Source organism: Ambystoma mexicanum, chromosome 5q (genome assembly GCF_040938575.1).
Source record: "Ambystoma mexicanum isolate Mex_15411 chromosome 5q, UKY_AmexF1_1, whole genome shotgun sequence".
Classification (NCBI taxonomy): Eukaryota; Metazoa; Chordata; class Amphibia; order Caudata; family Ambystomatidae; genus Ambystoma; species Ambystoma mexicanum.
The window spans coordinates 61,978,698-61,998,649 of record NC_090933.1 but is presented as its reverse complement, the minus strand read 5'-3'; the positions used below and the strand labels follow the sequence as shown (position 1 = coordinate 61,998,649).

Genomic DNA, 19,952 nt, shown 5'->3' with positions numbered 1-19,952 from the left:
GCCTTTTTTATGGAGGTTTCTCCCATTCATTTGCAGCCTAGCTGTGAATCACACAGCAGGGGGGGCTGTCCTTCAAGGACAGCCAGCCAATCACCTTTGGGTGCATTCCTGTAACCAAGGTAAGTATGACAGGGAGATGTGGCACCTCACTCACTTTCTGCCCCTGCCAAACATGCTGGAGGCAGAGGCGAGCTTAACTAGTGAATCCCGCCAAAGACAAAACAAACAAAGGGACCAAACCTGGTTTGGTGCGCAGAGTAAATCTCAAGAAGGACTTATCCAACAAGAAATGGCAAAAAAAGACTGGGCCATTTTGACAAAATGGGTACCCATGGGTGCTTTACTGCAGCAGCAATTGCAGGACACGGTGGAAACACACAATGGTAGGAAAAAGTAAACCACTGCCACCAGCCATTAATCGTAAAAAGGATAGTATCAACATGTTAGATGAGAAACTAGACAAAGGGGATACTAAGTAACCCCTCCAGCACCCTATTGTAAGATGGTGTGTGCTGGGTATAGAAAGTTACAAAATGTAAGTAAAGTCAATTTCACTTCACTGCTCTTGGAAACAGTAGTTTTACCAAGAGAAGGTATTTAAACCTTTGGGAAATCTAAGACTTCCCTGTGCCACTGCACTGAAGGTGGTGTGTGACGCAATGTAAAATGATGATGCCTATGTAGTTTGGCAGTCCAAAACCAAAAGAAACAGTGTTCAGATTAGAGAAAAATACATGAGTTGGGAAAAGGTCTCTCTCTCCATGTTAGAAATGAAAAGTCTTAAAGTCCAGCAAAAAGAGCTGGGGGCCTCTAAAGTTGGAAGGGAATTATCACATTTCTTAGAATTCTCCCCTAACGCACACCCCCACCCTCAGCACCCCACATAAGATGGTGTGTGCTGGTCCCACTAAATAAAATGTAAGTACTACTCTTTGGAAGCTTTGTTCTCACAAGACATCTTAATAAAAAGGGAAGCACAAGGGACTCCACAGCAACACTGCACATAGGGTGCTGTTAATCTATTTTAATTAGTAATTTATATAGCGCACAAAGCCCAGAGGCATCTAGGTGCTTTTACTTAAGGTGGTTACAGCGGTAGACCGTTACAATCATTGCATGGTAGAAAGTTAGCCATTACATGAATAGTTTGCTTAGAAAGTGGTTACAGTGGTTGCTGGCAGACCTCAGTTGGTGTGCATAATTCGGAGAGCCATGCTTCATGGTACTGGGAGCTACATCAAAGAATACAGTTAAAAGTAGGTAAAGAGCGACATACGTTTGGTGCACAATTTGGAAGGCCATAACTCTGGTACAAGTGCTACATCAAATATGCAAGTGCAGTTAGTAGAAGGCCTGCACTGGGCAAGCTGGTAAGAGGGAGTGCAATGTTGAGGTAGCGAACACAGTCCAGTGCCCCCGAGGTGATGGGAGGTGTGATTTGGCGAAATCAGGTAACGCTGATGGGCTGACAGTGGAGCTGATATTGCAGGTCTCCATAGTGTGATCACATGGGAACAGTGGGCCACGTGTTCTCACGATGTGTGCTGCAAAAGTCAATTACAGATGCCTGTATCGAAAAACATGGAAGAAAGCATGACTCAATTTAAGTGAAAAGAAAACCCAAAAGCAGTAAAATAAGATTCCCAGTCGGAGCAAAAAAATGAGTGAGTGGGAAAAAGTTCCACTCACTCAGAACAGTTAAAACAATTCCAAACTCCAGCAAAAAGTGCTGAGGGGAGTTCAGGTTGAGGGGATTATTACAGAAACGGAAGTCTCCCCAACACCCACTGTTGCAAAGCCCATGGAAGATACATAACAGATGGGATTCACAATGGCATACAAAATTAGAGGGTGGCAAGGTAGCTCAGTGGTTGAGCGCTAGCTGCTGCGATCTGTGTGATCTGCAGGTCAGTTTCGAATCCAGGCAAGGCCAACGTAGCCTTTCATCCTTCTGAGGTCAATAAATTAGTACCAACTCCGGTTTGGTTATTATGTATGTATGTGTGTTCTGTGTAAAGCGCTTAGGTACGTACTATATAAACGAAACTTAGATCCTGGGTGTCGTCAACGGGGTACTGAGCAGCAGAGTAACTTTGAGGTTACTTCTGTGAGAGCAAGAGGGATCTAGTCATACCTGAAAACGGATTGACTTGTAGTTTAATAATCGTTGTTCAGATCATTAGCTGTCGGAGGCGCCATAGATTGTAGGGTCTGAAAAAAAACATGCATTTTCCATTTGCAAAGTGATTTGGACATTGCTCCTTTTTCTCAATTCAACACGTTTTTCATTCACAAAATGTTTTCATTACTTTGTGGAAAACTAATACTGCAAAATAGTGTGGAAAATGTGGGGGAATTTCACGAATGTAGCAAATTGTATTTAAATGTATAAATTGCCATTTGTTCCTGAGCAAATAAATATGCCTAACTGCTACAAATTGCTTCATACTAGAAGAGTAATAGAGGACTAAGAATAATGAAACGCGAACTGTATTTGTGTCTTTCCAGGCTGATGAGCAAACTGTCAGAGCAACAGGAGTTGCTGAAGCAATTACTCAAAATAGCCCAAATTTGCCTAATACTGGTAAGCAACTGAACACTCTGTGAAGACTGTCTTTGTGACCCGTCTCTGTAATGTAGCATTATTGACTATCTGTTCATGGATATACAGTAGTGTGAATGAGTGTGCTTGAATTGTTCATTTCGAAAGCATGGTTTTTAGTTGTGCTTTGACAGCTGCATCTATTGTTGGGCACATCCGTATTAACCCTTTAAGTGTCTGTTCGTTAAGAATGTGGGACTACACCTCACTTATCTGCTTGGTATTAGGTAATCCACCTTTTGGTATAGGTCTGTACTACACAAGTTGGGAGTGTGACTGAGCAGTCAGGCCTATCTCGAGGGGTAAAAATGAGCTGTAGAGCTGTACAAATGAAATTCGTAAATACAAGTAGCCAAGTAACACTTACACTCAAGTTTTCAGTATATAATTAGTTATTTATATATCAATTTTTAAATACACATTTGTTAAAAAGGCAATTTGTGTAACAATGTAAATATACTTTACGGAATCAAACCAGTTAGTGGACAATCTTTGGCTATGCTCTTTACATACGTCCTACACCCTCAGGTGACTTCAATCACAAGGACAGTAATGGCATTTGTTTCACACTAGTTATACGTTGCCGATTCTGAGGTTGCAGAAAGGAAAGGTTTAAGGAAGGAAAAAGGTTAAACAGTTTCTCAGTATGTGAGGACAACTAAATCTTCCAATGAAATCTAGACAATCCTTTCCCAGCAGTAACAATCTACAACAAGCTACTATCTATGAGGGACGAACAATGTCTGTCAATGGGCTAGAAGAGTCTTCGGGGAGGCAGGCCAGCCAAAGTCAATTGGAACACAGTCTATGGATCTGATGCACTTCTTAGATAAAAGTCTTGCACAAAGTTAGTTTGTAGAAAAATCACTTGTAGGGTCACAGGCTTTTAAGCCTGTGCAAAGAGAATTGAGATCAACTCTGAAAAGTAAGCCACTGCAATTCCCAACTGAGAAAAGCATAGCTAAAAGGCAAGACGCTAAGTATCCCAAGCCTAAACAGTACCTCTGGTTTGAAGAAGAGTGGTCCAGCTGGATTCTGTCTGGCTACCGCGGTGCAGACCCTTGTTCCTGACCCTCAGTCATGGGGACAAGAGGGAGGACGTTTGGAGGGATCCTGCGGCTATACTGGGAGGTCGTTGGCAGCTATGGGCTCTTTTCAGTTTAGCGGCACTTTGCGGTTTCAGCACTTAGCAAACAGCCCTGTCGTGTATCTCGGATACCGGTTGGGCTTCCTTCACTCCTTGGGTCCTGCACTCTGAATCTGATCGTTCTGCTTCTGGAGGGTCCTTAGACTCCTGGAGCTTCTACCCGGATTTGTGATTGCTTCACACGTTTCACTTGAATACAGATACTTGACCCCTGGCATTCAGTACTCCCAGCAACAGCCAGTCTGGGAAGGTGGTCCAGTGGAATTAGTTTCAGGGTTAGTCGGTCCCACTAACCCCAAAGGAGAAGTCATTCTGTCCAGAGCTTCTCCGTCGAGGTGAAAAAGGAGTTTCAGCACAGCAGAAGGGCTTCACCTGGCAATTCAAAGGTCCAGGAGGATTCAGCAAGCTTAGTTCACGGTTTCTTAGTCAGGTGTTTCTCCCAGTGGTGACTCTACTTGTAGTCCCAAAAACCTTGCCTTTTTAAGCAGGTTTTTCCCATTCATGCACAGCCTAGGCCGTCAATCACTTGGCAGGATGCCAGTCTTAAAAGGCCAGCGAGCCAATCGGGACTAGTTGCATTCAGGCATGCCTAGAGACAAACGACAGGGGAGTTTCGGGAACCTCCCTCACATCATGTCCTTCCAGACACACTAAAGCAAGAGGTGGGTTTCAGGGCTGAAGCCTGCCTGCCAAAAGCAAGACCAAAAAAGGGCTCAAACCGTGCTCAACGCACAGAGTAAACACCAAGAAATGCCTCACAAACTGAAAATGGTGAAAAAAAAGACTGGCGCCATTTTGACTAAATGGTCCCCATGGGTGGTGTACTGCAGCCGAGGGTTCAAACTGCAGTAGAAAAGCACAAAGGCAGGAAAAATGAAACCACTGCCACCAGCCATTTATAGTAGGGAGGGTAACATAAAAATGTTACATGAGAAAGTGGGATAAGGGACTACTAAGTAACCCCAAGCACTCCACATTAGGTGGGGTCGGTGTTAGGCAAAGTCTGTATGCAGTACCCTTTGAGGCCACTACACACAACTAGGACTACAGGTGTAAGCAAAACCAACATTTGGTATAAGTCTGTACTACACGGTTTTTGGTCGGAGCTGAGCAGCCAGGCTTATCTCAAGACGGAATGTAAGCTGTAATGATGTTACTGAGGTCTACAATCACAGGTGTTCAAATTAACTCTTACACTCAAGGTTTCTTTAATTACTTATTAATTTATCAGTTATAAAACATTCATAAGGAGGCAATATAATCACACACAATTATACTTCAGTACTGTACATTCTAAGTTTCTGAGGCATTCAGAATTCTTTGAAGGAGGAGCAAAAAGGCATAGAACATAGAGTAGTTATTTTTTAGGCAGTGCACCTATTTAGAGTTCAACTGAAGAGTTAATTCAATAGGCTAGGCCAAAGTCAATGGGCTAAAGTCTCGGATAGGGTAAAGCACTTCTGGTAGATAAACGGAAAAGTCTTTGCAACAGTTCATAGGAATCATTTGGAGCAAGAAGAATCATATGTTGGGTCACAAGCAGGTTAGGCCTGTAGGTTGGGAAATTTTCACGCACTTTCACCACGAGAGGTAAGTACTCTGTCTAATTTTACAGTACCTTTATAAGTGAAGAAAAAGATGCAGCTGGTGACCGCAGTTCTTCCAGGTCTTGCAGTTCCTGGGCCACAGTCATAGGGACAAAAAGGAGAACGTCGGGGGACTCCTGCGCTGGGACTTGTCAAAAAGCTGGCAAATCTTCAATTCCGGTAGCTTTATTCAAGCACACAAGCTGGTGTCCTTCTCCCTGGTTATTCGGTTTCCTGCTGCACTCTGACCAAAATACAACCAGCTCCGAGAATGGTATTCAAGTGGCTTAGTGTCGAGTTGATTGGTCCCACCAACTGAAAGGGAGAATTTGTCCTTGCAGGGCTTCTCTGTCGAGATGAACTTAGCGATTCGGACCTGCAGCAGGGCTTCACCGGGCAAACCAATGGTTCAGGAGTTGCAGCAGCCGGTCCTCTTCAAGCTAGTCTACGGTTCTTTTGTTCCAATGGTTGACTCTGCCTTCCAAGCTAAGAGACTCTCCTTTTATCCAGTTTCCTCCCATTCATTCCAGCCTAGCTGCCACTCACCCAGCAGGGTGGTTGTCCTTGCCGGACTGTCAGCCAGCCAATCACGCCAGAGTGCATTTGGGTCTCCTAGGAGACTAAGCACAGGGAGTTTCGGGCACCTCCCTCACTTCCTGCCCACCCCAGACACTCTGGCGCCAGAGGCGGTCTTCAGTCCTGAAACCCGCCAAAGGCGAATGAACAAAGGAACCAAAGCTGGTTTGGCGCTCAGAGCAAAACTCTAGAAGGACCTTTCCACATAGAAATGGTGAAAAAAGACTGGAACCTGTTTTTTTACAGAGGGGGCTCAGACGCAATCTTGAAAAACATGACTCCCGCGATTTAACGCTACCGGTGTTTGCGGTCGGGAAAAATGGTAGGTTGTTGTAAAACCACTGCCACCAGCCATTTCAAGATGAAACGGTTGCATTTGACTGCTTCATGAGTATCTAGACACATGGGATACCAAGTAACCCCTCCAGCACTCTTTTGTAAGATAGGGTGTGCTGGGTCTAGGAATTTACAGACTAGTGAAGTCCATTTCACTTTACTTACTCTGCGAAACACTAGTTTATCCCAGAGAAGGTATTTAAACCTTGGGAAAGCCTAAAAGGGTTTCCTTGTGCCACTGCAAAAGATGCCTATGAGTTGTCTAAAACTCCATAACCAAAGAAAATACAGACAGAAAACAAACAGAATTGAAAGTTCAAAGTCCCAAAGTTTAGCAAAAGAGCTGGAGGGCTCTAACGTGGGAGGAATTTGCACATTTTTGAGAATTCTCCCTAATAGTGGGCTGGACCTACAAAGAGAAAAGGGAAGTAAAGTCAATTTCAATTTACTATTCTTGAACTGTAGTTCACACAAGAAAAGGTATTTAAACCTTATGAGAAATCTAAAAGGATTTCTCTGACAATGCACTGAAGGTGCTGTGCGTCATAATACAAACATCAGATGCCTATGGGGTTTGTCAGACTCCAAACTCAGTGAAAACACAAAATCCAAATCGGGTTAAAACATGAGAGAATGAACAAAAACTGGGTTCACATTTTTTTTTGTTTATTCGTTCACTTATTCATAAAACAGAACACAAACAAGTTATTCTAACCATTTATATTACTCCATTATCTTTTTCCACGTCATTTTGCATACTTTAACCATTAAAATCAAACCTTCATACAAAGGATAGAGACACGGAAGAAAGCAAAAAAAAGGTAAAGTGAGAAGAGCCTGCGACTTTTGCCGGCCCAGGCTTACCTCAAGGTTTGAATTGACTGTTCATGTTTGGGTAGTATAAAAAGTGTACCCAACCCCATGTCCTAGGGAACTTCCACAAAATGACTGCCGTGCTCTGGCCTCCTGGAATGGAGGTGTGAGTGGGCAATTGCACTCTTGCATTGGTTGCACAAGAAGTCAGGAAAAAATAGATAAACCCTGCTTCCATAGCTCAAAATATTTAAATTGTAATGTAACTTGATTCAAGTACGCAATTTGTGGGAGCAGTAAACATTGCTAGGGTCTCTGCAACAGCTTTTTCTTTCAAAGCAATTATTTGTTTTGAGTTTCCTCCTTAGCAAGGTGTTCACACAATTTTAAAATCTTGTTGGGGAGAATTCTAATTTTTGTGTAAATTCCCTTCTATCTTGGAGACCCCCAGCTCTTTTGCTGGACTCGAGGACTTTTAATATTTGATTCCGGAGATAGTGAGTGAGCCCTGTTTCTCACTCTTGCATGTATTTTGTTTGATTTGAACTCTTTCTATGACTTTGGAGTATGACAAGCTCCCTAGCCATCACCTTTTTGTGTTGTGACACACAGCACCTTCAGTGCAGTGTCGCAGAGAACTCCTTTTGATTTCTCTAAAGGTTTAAATACCTTCTCTTGGATAAACTACTGTTTCTAAGAACAGTAAAGTGAAATGGACTTTTTGTTACTTTGTGTAGACCCAGCACACACCATCCTATGTGGGGTGCTGGAGGGGTTACTTAGTATCCCCTTTGTCCACTTTCTCGTGTAAGATTTTTATGGCACCCTTTCTACAATTAATTGCTTGTGGCAGTGGTTTATTTTTCCTACCAGTTAGGCAATGTTGTATGCAGTACCTTTTGGGTGCACTACAACAACCCCGACCTCCTGGCAATAGGAACCCAACCTTTGGTATAAGTCTGTACTAGACAGGTTGGTATTGTGTTGAGCAGCCAGGCTTATCTCAAGAGGGGGCAATGTGAGCTGTAGGGGAGTTAGAGATTCAGTGACAAGTATTCAATTAAACACTTACACACAAAGTTTTTGTTAGGCAGAGTTTGCATGCAGTACCCTTTGGGACCACTACACAACTATGACTACAGGTGTAAGCAAAACCAACCTTTGGAATAAGTCTGTACTACAAAGTTTTGTGGTAGCGTTACTGAGCAGCCAGGCTTATCTCAAGAGGGAATGTGAGCTGTAAGGATGTTACACAGAGGTCTAAAATCACAAGTATTTAAATAAACTTACACTCAAGGTTTCTTGGTTAAACACTTATTGTATTCAACAGTCCGTTATAAAACATTCACTAGGAGGCAATCTATATCACACAAAAATATACTTCAGTACTTTACAATGTACGTTTGAGGCATTTAAACTACTTTGAAGGAGGAGCAAAAAGGCATAGATTAATAAAAAGGTGGTTACGATTACTCTTATGTAGTGCAAATACTTAGTGTTCATCAGAGCAGGCAATTCAATGCAATAGGTTAGGCCAAAGTCACTGGGCTAAAGTCTTGTATAGGATAAAGCAGTTCCGGTAATTAAACAATAACAATATATCACTGTTGCATTTAGAAAACTCTACAGAGGAGTGTCAAAGAAAAGAGGTTTCAGAATAAGACCAGTATGCACACAATTATGCTTAAGCGTGTAAGAACTTTCAAAATATCCCCCCAGTGCAAAGTCAGTTAACCCCTTCCTGGAAGGAAGACACAACACCTAAGCAGAGCAGAGGTGAGACGAGTCATTCAGGGAGCCAGGACAGCTAATGTTAAGTTAGCAAGCGTCCAGGTGAGCTGAAGCACTTCTTGCAGGTAGGTAAACGTCTTGCACAATGTTTTTGAAGTCTTTGTAGAATAAGAAGAAATCTAAGCAGGGTCACAAGCTGCTTAGGCTTGTAAAGTAAAGAAGCTGTCAGCAACTCTACAGAGCAACCACAACAAGTCTCACCAACTGAGAACAAGTGCAGTTACACAAGAGGCAAGTTCTCCTAGACTGTACAGTACCTTTAGGTTGAAGAAAAGTGCAGCAGGTGGCTTCTGTTCCTGTGCAGCTCTGCAGATCCTGGTATTCCTGGGCCTCAGTCATGGAGACAAGAGCGAAGACTTCTGGGGACTCCTGCACTGCAATGGGACGGTCACCGACTGAAACAGGCAATCTTCAAACAAGTGGTACTTCGGTGTTTCAGCTCCTTGCGTCTACCGCAAATAGCAACACCACGGTTCCTGGCTGTCGAGATGGGCTTTCCTTGCATCTGGGGTCCAGCACTCTGTTGATGTGGCTCAGGCTTGGTCAGTCCTGCTTTCTGGGAGTCTGGAGGATCTTCCTGGAGCTCTTGGCCAGCTTAAAAGCAACGCACGCAATCTGGTGTTCCTCTCCTTGGCTATTCAGTTCCAGCAGTGCAGTGGAATTCCAACCAGCTCAGAGAGGATGTGCAGGTGGCTTACTTTGGAGTTGATTGGTCCCACCAACTCAAGGGGAGAAGTCCTTGCAGGGTGTTAGGGAGAATTCTCTGTTTAGGCTGAATTTCCCTACCTAGTGAGTCCCCCAGCAGCGTTGCTGGATTTCTGGGGTTTCTTTTTTTCTCCTGCCAAGAGTGAGACTCTTTTACCCTCACTCTTGGGCATGTTGAAGTGTGTTTTCTTGGTTAAACCTTGTGTTGAATGGGCTATGGGGTCTTTTACTCCATAGGGCCTTATGTATTTTTGTGATGTGGGTTACACAGCACCCTCTGTGCCGTGACCCAGGGGTGTCCTAGGGACTCCCCAACATAGACTCCATACCCTGGGACTGACTACTGTCTCCCAGGGCATGTAAAGTCACCAAAGACTTTGCTAGTCTTGAATCCTGAACAGAACCAGTACAAACCATCATATTGTGGACGTACTGGCTGGGGCAATTCGATTGCCCCAGGGTCTGTTAGTCGAGGGGGCACGTCTCCGTCCCCCCTGATCGAGTTTTGGCTGGTGGCAGTGGAAACTACTTTTTATATTCGACCGCGAATATTTCCCTATGGGATTTCCCATTGTTTTAGGCTAACACATTTAATTATTTATTTACGGTAGCCTTAAACATACCGCCGGTTTATATATTTATTATTATAACTCCGGTTGGGACTTTTTGCCAAAACTTGATTCTAAAATGGCGTTGGCGTTCGCCTCTGTAACTCTGACCCAAAGTGGAGCCCTTTTGTTCCACTTTTGGCGGGCTTCTCCACAGAAGCCCTCCAAAGTGGTGCCACTCTGTCTGGGGTACTTAGGAGGGGTGGAGGGGGATTTAGGCACCCTGGACTGAGTTACCTTGGTAACTCAAGTCGCACTCCGTCCTGATTGGCCCAAGTGGTGAGCCGGCCGGCTCACAACTTAGCATGTTTGAGTGACAGCTAGGCTGGGTGAATGGGGGTTTGCTGCATAAAAGCAGGGCTTTGGGGACTGGAACTTCAGAAGTCGCCACAGGACCAAGAATCCGACGAGGGAAGAGCTGAGCCGACCTGCTTCGACGACACCACCCGGTGGAGCCCTGCTGAACCGTCTCACCACTTTTTCCAACGACCGAGGAGAACTCTTAACGGAGTGGCTCCTTCCCTTGACTGGTGGGGACAACCAGTTTTCACCTTCTTTCCGCTTCTCGAGGTATCTCGTGGCCGCCTTGCCCGTGCCAAGCACCCCGGCAACCGGAATACCACACTTTTACCCCTAACCGCGAAAGTCGGTACAACCCTTTAACCGGGGGACTCCGCGGCTGGTTTCTTCCCGGGCAGTGCAACGACCTTCTTCTTCCACTCTTCAGCGAGAACTTCTTCTCCCCTGACCGACGTCGAGCCTTGCTGCCACTGCCTGGAACAACTGCCACCGCTGGAGGATCCTTTCCGCTTAAGGTACCGTGTTCCGCCTGGCTTCCTTTGCCACCGACTGTACGGGGTAGATTTAGCCCCCGGCTTTCGAACCTGGGAGTGCCTGGGACACCCTGGCTAAACTTTCTAAGCCACTCTAAACTCTTTCTAACTCTTTGCAAGACTTTGAATCCCTAATAACAGTGTGATCTTGGGCACATTTTCGCTCCGGCTACTCTAAGAGTGGGCCCTGCCTAGTGACTTTTGCTCACCTGTGACTTTGTACTTCTTTGAGCCTATTGCAAGTGTTCTGGACCTTAGAGTGGTGTGTTTAACTTATTTCTGTTTCTTTTTATCCCTTTCTTGAATCTACTAGAGTGTCATCTAACGTTAAGCACTCACCTCTGTTCGAATTATGTGGTGTTAACCTAGAGTTGTCTAGATAGGAGTAAGGGTTGAAACTGCTTGCATTATAACTGTGTTTGAAGTGTTTTTACTATATTTTGCTAGAGTGATTTCAACTTATGTGTGTTTAATAAATAAATAACTATATACTTTTGAATCCAAGCTCTGGTCAGTGTTTGCTTGTGCTATTGTATTTGAGTACCTATTGTGTATACTTTACATACTGCCTAACTCTTCTTGAGGGAGGTCTGACTGCTCAGCCACAGCTACCAGGTAAATCTGGGTGGTGCGGACTGCTACCAAGTGGGTTTACTGCTATACCTGTAGTCTTAAATCTTTTGCAGTGTTCCCTAAGGGAACTGCACAGGTTTCTGCCTAACACAGGGCTTCTCTAGTTGAACGAAATTGGAGTTTCAGCACAGAAGCAGGGCTTCACCAGGCAAACCAACGGTCCAGGAGTTGCAGCAGGCGTCCTCTTCAAGTTCTTCTTCAGATTCCTTCGTCCAGTGGTCGACTCTGCCATCCAAGCCAAAAAGCCTCACCTTTTTATGCATGTTCGTCCCATTCATTCCAGCCTAGCTGTCAGTCACCCAGCAGGGTGGCTGTCCTTGCCGGACAGCCAGCCAGCCAATCACTACAGAGTGCATTCCTGCTTTCTAGGAGACTTTGACTTTTTGTCGAAATGGCCCTGGTCGTCTTTTTTCGCCATTACTTTGTGGAAAGGTCTTTCTTGAGATTTACTCTGCACGCCAAACTAGGTTCGGTCCATAAGTTTGTTTTGCCTTTGGCGGGATTCACGAGTGAAGCCTGCCTCTGGCTCCGGGTTGTCTGATGGGGGGCAGGAAGCGAGGGAGGTGCCCAAAACTAACTGTGTTTAGTATCCTTGGTTACAGGAATGCACCCAAAGGTGATTGTCTCGCTGGCTTTCCTTGGAGGACTTCTCCAGCATGGGGTCTAGCATGGATTCACATCCTCATAAATGTTCCCCATCAGGCTGGAAATCCTCGGTAAAAGAAAAAAGTTTGTTTAGTTTCTAAACTGTCTTTCTCCTATAAAACAAATTACTGAGCTCTGGGTCATACTGCCCCAGCAAATGACAGCCCTCTACCTAAGCCCCTCCCTTGACATCCATCTTCAGATTTTTACTGCACCTTCAAGTGTTGGGAGTCCTCATGTTTTCGCTCTTCGAGCTTTGTGTTTTTCACGTTTTTTGGTAGGACCACTCTGTTTTCAGTTCAATTGAGCCAGTGTCCTCCATCGCTTATCCTTCCAATTGATGGGGACCCATTTTTTGGCCTCTTTCATCGCCCCTCAAGGACAGAAATTGTCGAATATTTCTTGGAAGCTCCCAGAAGTCTTCAGGCCTACACCGCGCCTGATCATGTCAGAGGAGGAGGTCAGAGCTTCACTCTTCAAGCTGTGCACCAGCTGCGGTTTATGGAATGTTTTTACGAATGAAAAGCATTCCCACTGCCTGTATTGTCTACAGCAGACAAATAAAGAAGATGGTGAGATCTGCCGTGGCTTCACCAAGCGCACGATGAAGGATCCACACGTCCAGTTGGTGGCATGGCTCAAGAACAGGGCCTCGTTGTTAAGCTCACCTGGCTCCCACAGGGGCGCCGATCTAAACTGGACAGCTGCGGTCTCCACCAATGTGACGTGTAGTGCCGAGATGACAGACTGGAATAGCCCACCCAGCTTGTTTTGATTGGCCTGTAGGAGTAGTCTTCTGATGGTTTGGAAAGATGAGCTCTCCATCCTGCATTGAGCGCAGAGGCGCGTAGATAACCAGTTGCTTCACTGGTTCGAAGGAATTGGTGAGTTCCAGAACAATATTGACTCTGAGATTTCCGGCGAGACGCCGTAAGTATACAGTTCGTAAGAGTTAAAATGTCTGACTTTCACTCTTGTCCGATTCCTTACATGTTGCAGCTTCATCCTAGCGAAGAGTTCCTCGTGGCAACTGGTAACATTCAGGTAAGGATTTGTATTATCCAACTCAGTTTGATAAAATAATGTCAGTATGTAACCTTTTGCTTTCTCCCTTATTCAGGTGCTGAGAGAAATTATGAAGTCTCGGGGAATAATGCCTCCGGCGGTAAAATTAGGTAAGTCTTTTGTGGTGAGAAGGATTCCCCTTGTTTGTCCCTTTGTTTCACCATGCTGTCCTTTTGTTCCCCTTAGGGGCCGGGGTGTGGTGAAGATGCGGTGGAGGCTGCGCCGACCCGTGAAGAGGAATAATACCCCCGGCGGTAAAATCAGGTAAATCTATGAGGGTAACTAATATTGCCTCTGTTTATTCTCTTGGCTCACCTTGCTGTTCTTGTGTTCCCCTTAGGTGCCTGAGTGCGGCGGGAACATGCAGAAGGATGCGGTGGATAGTGAAGACGCTGCGAAGGCTGGTGAGTTCGGCGCTGCAGCAGGTGAGGCGATGCGCATAAAATAACTTCTTTCTTCCAGCTCGAAGGCGCGATGGATCGGGAATTCAGGTAAGGATTAAAGGAATTGCTCTTTTTCTAACCTTTTCTCCTTCTTTCTCCCTCTTTCTAGGAGCTCCAGATTCGAGGCTGGTGTGGCAGAAGATTGGATGCAGACTTGCAGGCACGGTGAGCGTTACGCTGCTGGATGCAGAATAACGCGAAGCGTGTGCTGCTCTTCGGGCGTGGTTTAAATAGCCTCCAAAGTAGTCCCAGGTAAGTATTCCTCCTCGACCCCACCCGAGTAAAAAAAATAGTCCCTAGGTAAAGTAGTCCCTTCCAAGCCTCTTTTGGCTTGGAGCTCTTGCAGCATGGTCTGAATCGGGTACGTTTTAATCTATGAGCCTGGCGCCATAGACGCCAGGGCTGCACCCAAAAATAGCCCCTAGCAGGGGTTGTTGGGCTTGCTTGGAATAACTTGATGCCTGCTTCCGGGGTTGCTGGACTTGATCTGGATCCCCGGGGGTAGGCATCATGACACTCGTTCCCTGGTGATTCACAGGGGCATGCCTCTTCGGGATCCAGCCAACCTGAGCGGGCTTCTAAATCATTTGAGGGTGCTCCATCTGTGGGGGCCCAACACAAGGCCAAGCACTGTGAGTCCACTTCCGTTGGGGTCGCCTCGCAAGCGGGCCCTGCGATGTTCAGTGTTAGGCAAAGTTTGTATGCAGTACCCTTTGGGATCACTACACACAACTATGACTACAGGTGTAAGCAAACCAACCTTTGGTATAAGCCTGTACTACACAGTTTTGGTAGTGTTGAGCAGCCAGGCTTATTTCAAGAGGGGAAATGTGAGCAGTAGTGGAGTTTCACAAAGATCCACAGTTATAACTATTCAAATAGATTTGCGCTCAAGGTTTCTTAAACAATTAATAATTTATCAGTTATGAAACACTGATTAGCAGGAGGCAATCGTATAGTAACACACAAATATACTTCAATACTGTACACTCTTTAAAAATGAGGAAAGCTGATCAGCACATGAAAGACTACAATTATTCTTAGACAGTGCAAATTCTTTGAGTTCACCAGAAGAGTCAATTCAGTAGGCTAGGCCAAAGTCAATGGGCTAAAGTCATGGATAGGGTAAAGCCGTTCTGGTAGTTAAACGGAAAGGTCTCTGCGCAAGTTCTTAGAAGTAGTTTGTACCGAGGATTCCAAGATGGCTGTCATCCTGTGAGGATGCACAACTCTGCTCCTCCACCCGAGCGGGAAACAAAAGGTGAACATTCGCAGTACACAGCCACATACTCCGACAACAGAGATACCCAGACACTTCACTTGCCGAGAAACACGCGAAGAGCACAAATCCGGACACATCCCGTCCTCCGCAAAACACCAGGCGGACAATGCAGCAAAACTAAGAGCAGGGCCGGGAGCCCACTACAACCGAGGGCGGTGAAGGACCTGTCGGCTTACATCAGGGCGGGACGACTGCTACGAGCCGCAGGGGAAAAGTCAGCAGGTTGCAACCCCAACGGAGGTTGAGCGGCCCCCACCTGGAAACCCCTCCTCGAGTGCTGAGGAGGAGAAGAACCTGACCGAGGCTCGGAAGCACTGCGGCAACTGGGCAACATCGAGCCGGAGAAACGCTGTGTGGACGGCTGAGCAACACTGAGCACAGCTCGCCCCCGGAAGATATGTGGGCCGGCACGCAGGGGAGCAAATAAGGCAGGGGTAAAGGAGCATGGTCCCCCTGTTATGCTGTACTGGTGCCCGGTCCGCAATGCCATGAAAGCTCCGATCGTTACTCTACAAATACCTGATTGTGGTCTCTGACTCGTGACGCCCCTGCACAGAGTGGAGAGAAGAGCGGAGAGATTTGCGCGGGCGGACCCGGGGGGTGCCAGCAGCCTGCGAGGGATCTGGACGCTGTCAACACTTAAGGCGCATCTAACGCTCGTAACACCAAGCGCCCTAGTAGAAAGCAACGTACACACTGCGGCCGGAACGCTCCATGGCAGAGACCGAATCCTAAGCTAACTGAGCCTTCGCGCGGATCACTGCACTCGGGGGTGAAGAGATCGGCCAGTGCCCCACGCCAGCATCGCAGTCGCCGCGGTGCCCTTGCCTCCTTCCAAGCAGAGGGCCACCTCCACCCAGGGGAGGCGGGGTAGAAGCTGCGCCGAGTCGGACCAGTGGAGCCTTCCTCGCCCACCCCCCCACCCCCTCACCATCGCTGAGACTTGGGCCCGGAGGGGAGGGGCCCTGCCAACATGACCGCGACCACTGCGAGTGTGGGCAAGGTGAGCAAGAGCCCTGTAAATACCTGAAAGCAGGAACAGGACCCACTTGATTCCAAGCTAATAACGTTCCACGGAAGGGCTAACTTGTGAGGAGTGACACTCAGGAGCGCACAAAGTCAAGACCACACACACACTGGCCACAAGCACCTGGTGACAACAAAGAGCCATACTACCACCCACACAACGGACGCACGACACTGATGTCAGGCACCAAACCAAAGAACACCCCGGCAAGAACCAGATCCACAGCGAAGGGGCGAAACGGACAACTGGAACTATACTGGAGGCAACCCCAGGAGGGGAAACACAGGAGTAACACAGAAGACTCAAGCACGGAAACAGACATAGCGGATACCAACCAATGGCGTTAAATAAGGAGGACCTACAAGAATGCCTGAGAAGCATGGAGAATAGAATGATAGACTCCCTCCAGAGCCAACTGGGCACAATTCAAGAAGAACTAAAATCCTCCCTGCAGTTGGTGAGGAAAGACATTGTGGAGATGGGGGGGAAAGAGTGGACGCCACGGAGAGGGGCCTCTCAGAGACAACAGAAGATGTAAAACACAAAATAGTATCCTCCTAGAACAGATCTCCAGAGCAGTGCATAACTTGGAATTGCAAGCGGAGGATCTCGAGAACCGATCGTGAATGTCTAACCTACGAGTCAAAGGCCTGGACGAGACGATTGGGGACAAAGACCTTAAAGACACAATGCAGCAGTGCTTCAGCAGTATGCTCAATGGTACCCCACCAGAAGACATGCTTATTGACAGAATGCATAGTGGGGCCCAAGCGAAACGAACCCGGAACCAGCCCAATAGATGTGCTCATGGCAATGACCTCGTATCTAATGGAGGAAATACTACAAGCAGCCCGTACGCGACAGTCGCCATTAATGGTAGCCAAATCCAACTTGTTCAGGACTTGGCACTTTCCATGTTGCACAAAAGAAGACTGATGCAACCAGTCATGAGAGCACTGAAAGCTAAAAATGTCATATACAAATAGGCATACCCCTTTGGACTGCAATTCATGTGGGAGGGCAAACCACAGCGGATCTCCACATGCGAAGAAGGAATAACCCTGCTGCAGTTAGAAGATTAAGAGGAACCCCAGAAAAACACGGGGAAACGCCAATTGAGAAAAGGGGATGGCCCCAGACGATGGGAATGGTCCTCCGACACGAGGCGACGTCGAGAAAGAGAGTCTGTTAGGGAGAATTCTCTCTTTAAGCTGAATTTCCTAACCTAGTGAGTCCCCCAGCAGCTTTGCTGGATTCTTGGGGTTTATTTTTTTCTCCTGCCAAGAGTGAGACTCTTTTACCCTCACTCTTGGACATGATTTGAGTGCGTTTCTTTGAATCTAGAAGTGTTTAATGGGCTATGGTGTCTTTTACTCCATAGGGCTTCATGTGTTTTTGTGATGCGTTACACAGCACCCTCAGTGCAGTGACACAGGGGTGTCATAGTGACCCCCCAGTATAGACTCCATACCCTGGGACTGACTACTGTCTCCCAGGGCATGTAAAGCCACCATTGACTTTACTCGTATTAAATTGTGAACAGAACCAGTACAAACCATCATATTGTGGACGTACTGGCTGGGGCAATTCGATTGCCCCAGGGTCTGTTAGTCGAGGGGGCACGTCTCCGTCCCCCCTGATCGAGTTTTGGCTGGTGGCAGTGGATACTACTTTTTAAATTCAACCGCGAATATTTTCCTATGGGATTTCCCATTGTTTTAGGCTACTATCTTTATTTAATTATTTACGGTAGCCTCAAACATATCGCCGGTTTATTTAATTAATATTCTCCGGTTGGTATTTTTTTGCCAAAACTTGATTCTAAAATGGCGTTTGTGTTCTCTTCTGTGACTCCAACCCAAGTCGAGCCCTTTGTTCCACTTTTTGGCGGGCTTCTCCACAGAAGCCCTCCAAAGTGGTGCCACTCTGTCTGGGGTACTTAGGAAGGGTGGAGGGGGATTTAGGCACCCTGGACTGAGTTGCCTAGGCAACTCAAGTCGCACTCCATCCTGATTGGCCCAAGTGGTGAGCCGGCTTGCTCACCACTTAGCATGTTTGAGTGACAGCTAGGCTCAGTGAATGGGGGTTTGCTGCATAAAAGCAGGGCTTTGGGGACTGGAACTTCAGAAGTCGCCACAGGACCTAAGAATCCGACGAGGGAGAAGCTGAGCAGACCTGCCACGACACCACCACCGGTGGAGCCCTGCTGGACCGTCTCACCACTTTTCCCAACAAGAGAGATCTCCCGGCGGAGAGTCTTCTTCCTTGGACTGGTGGGGATAACCAGTTTCACCGTCTTTTCGCCTTCCCGACGTACCTCGTGACCGCCTTGCCTGTGCCAAGCACCCCGGCAACCGCGATACCACGTTTTACAACTCTGCGGCTGTTTTCTGCCCTGGTAGTGCAACAACCTTCATCTTTCCTCCAAGTCGAGATCTTCTCTTCCCCTGGACGACGACGCAACTTGCACCCTCTACCAGGAACAACTGCCACCGCTGGAGGATCCTTCCCACTTAAGGTACCGTGTCCCGCCTGGCTTCCCTTGCTACCGACTGTACGGGGTAGATTTAGCCCCCGGCTTTCGAACCTGGGTTAGCCTGGGACACCCTGGCTAAACTTTCCTAAGCCTCTCAACTCTTTCTGAACCCTCTGCAAGACTTTCTAAGCCTAGTGTAACTGTGTGATCTTGGGCGCATTTGTGCTCTGCTCTCTGAGTGGGCCCAGCCTTTGGACTTTGGCTCACAAGTGACTTTTGCTCTTCTGCCTTGCTAACAGTGTTCCTGAATCTTAGTGGTGTACCTTTCCATATTCTGTCTTTTTCCCCTCCCTTTCTCACAAACTTATTGGAGTGCCATCTAGTTAAGCGCTCACCTCTGTATGAAAATAAGTGGTGTTTTACAGTCACTTATCTGATGAGGAAAAAGGGGTGTATATATTATAATAGTAACCGTGTTTAGAATATTTTACAATAAGAGTGCTGGAGTGTTTTCAACAGTGTGTTTTTAAATAAATAATTATATACTTTGATACCAAAGCTCTGGTCAGTGTTTGCTTGTATTGTTGTATCTTAGTGCCTATTGTGTATACATTGCATACTGCCTAACTCTTCTTGAGGAAAGTCTGACTGCTCAGCCACAGCTACCAGGTAAATCTGGGTGGTACAGACTGCTACCAAGTGGGTTTACTGCCAACACCTGCAGTCTTAAATCTTTTGCAGTGGTCCCTAAGGGAACTGCACAGGTTTCTGCCTAACAGTCTGCACTAAAAGGTTCCAAACCGGGATAAACTTCAAGGCAACAGGCTTGGTAAATAACAATGATCAGAACACCTAAGAACCTAAAAACGGAACGGAGGAGAAACAGACGGTACCACAAAGGACACAGCGAAAGGTAAGTTGGAGAGGAGACTGAAATGAGCTTGGGCAGAGAGGGAGGGGAAATCTTGGAAACCACGACCAGGCCTAGATATGCCCTGGCGAAGGGGACGCTGGGGGAAACAAGGGACCCAACGCTCCGTGAGGAACCCGGAGAAGGTGCGAAGACTCTTTGGACCCACCACTGAGAGGGGGAAACAAGTTTGGAAATGTAGAATTGTTTTGGTTTGGTTGGGATTTGTTCGTGGTATGGTTCACAACTACACACTTTACACCACTTATTGCTGAAAGAGGGCCCACTGATGATGAGGAAACCTTAATACAAGACTCATGCCTGAGTTAACCGTCATGACCCTGAACATACAGGGCCTAAATTCGCCAGTGAAACGACGCAGTATACCAACGCGCTTGATGGAGCTTCAGGCTGTAATAGTATTCCTACAAGAAACACACCTGCTCGCGATAGACGAGAAACGAATGACCCATA

General features: G+C 46.7%; 1 protein-coding gene across 2 annotated transcripts in view; it reads left to right on the top strand.

Moving 5' to 3' along the window:
* Positions 1 to 19,952, top strand: part of LOC138497211 (uncharacterized) — an 835,962-nt gene that overhangs the window by 671,670 nt on the left and 144,340 nt on the right. For both annotated transcript variants that reach the window (XM_069620534.1, XM_069620535.1), the window contains one exon: positions 2,509 to 2,584. In XM_069620534.1, the coding sequence (XP_069476635.1) occupies positions 2,509 to 2,584 (76 nt within the window). The remainder of the gene's footprint in view (positions 1 to 2,508; positions 2,585 to 19,952) is intronic.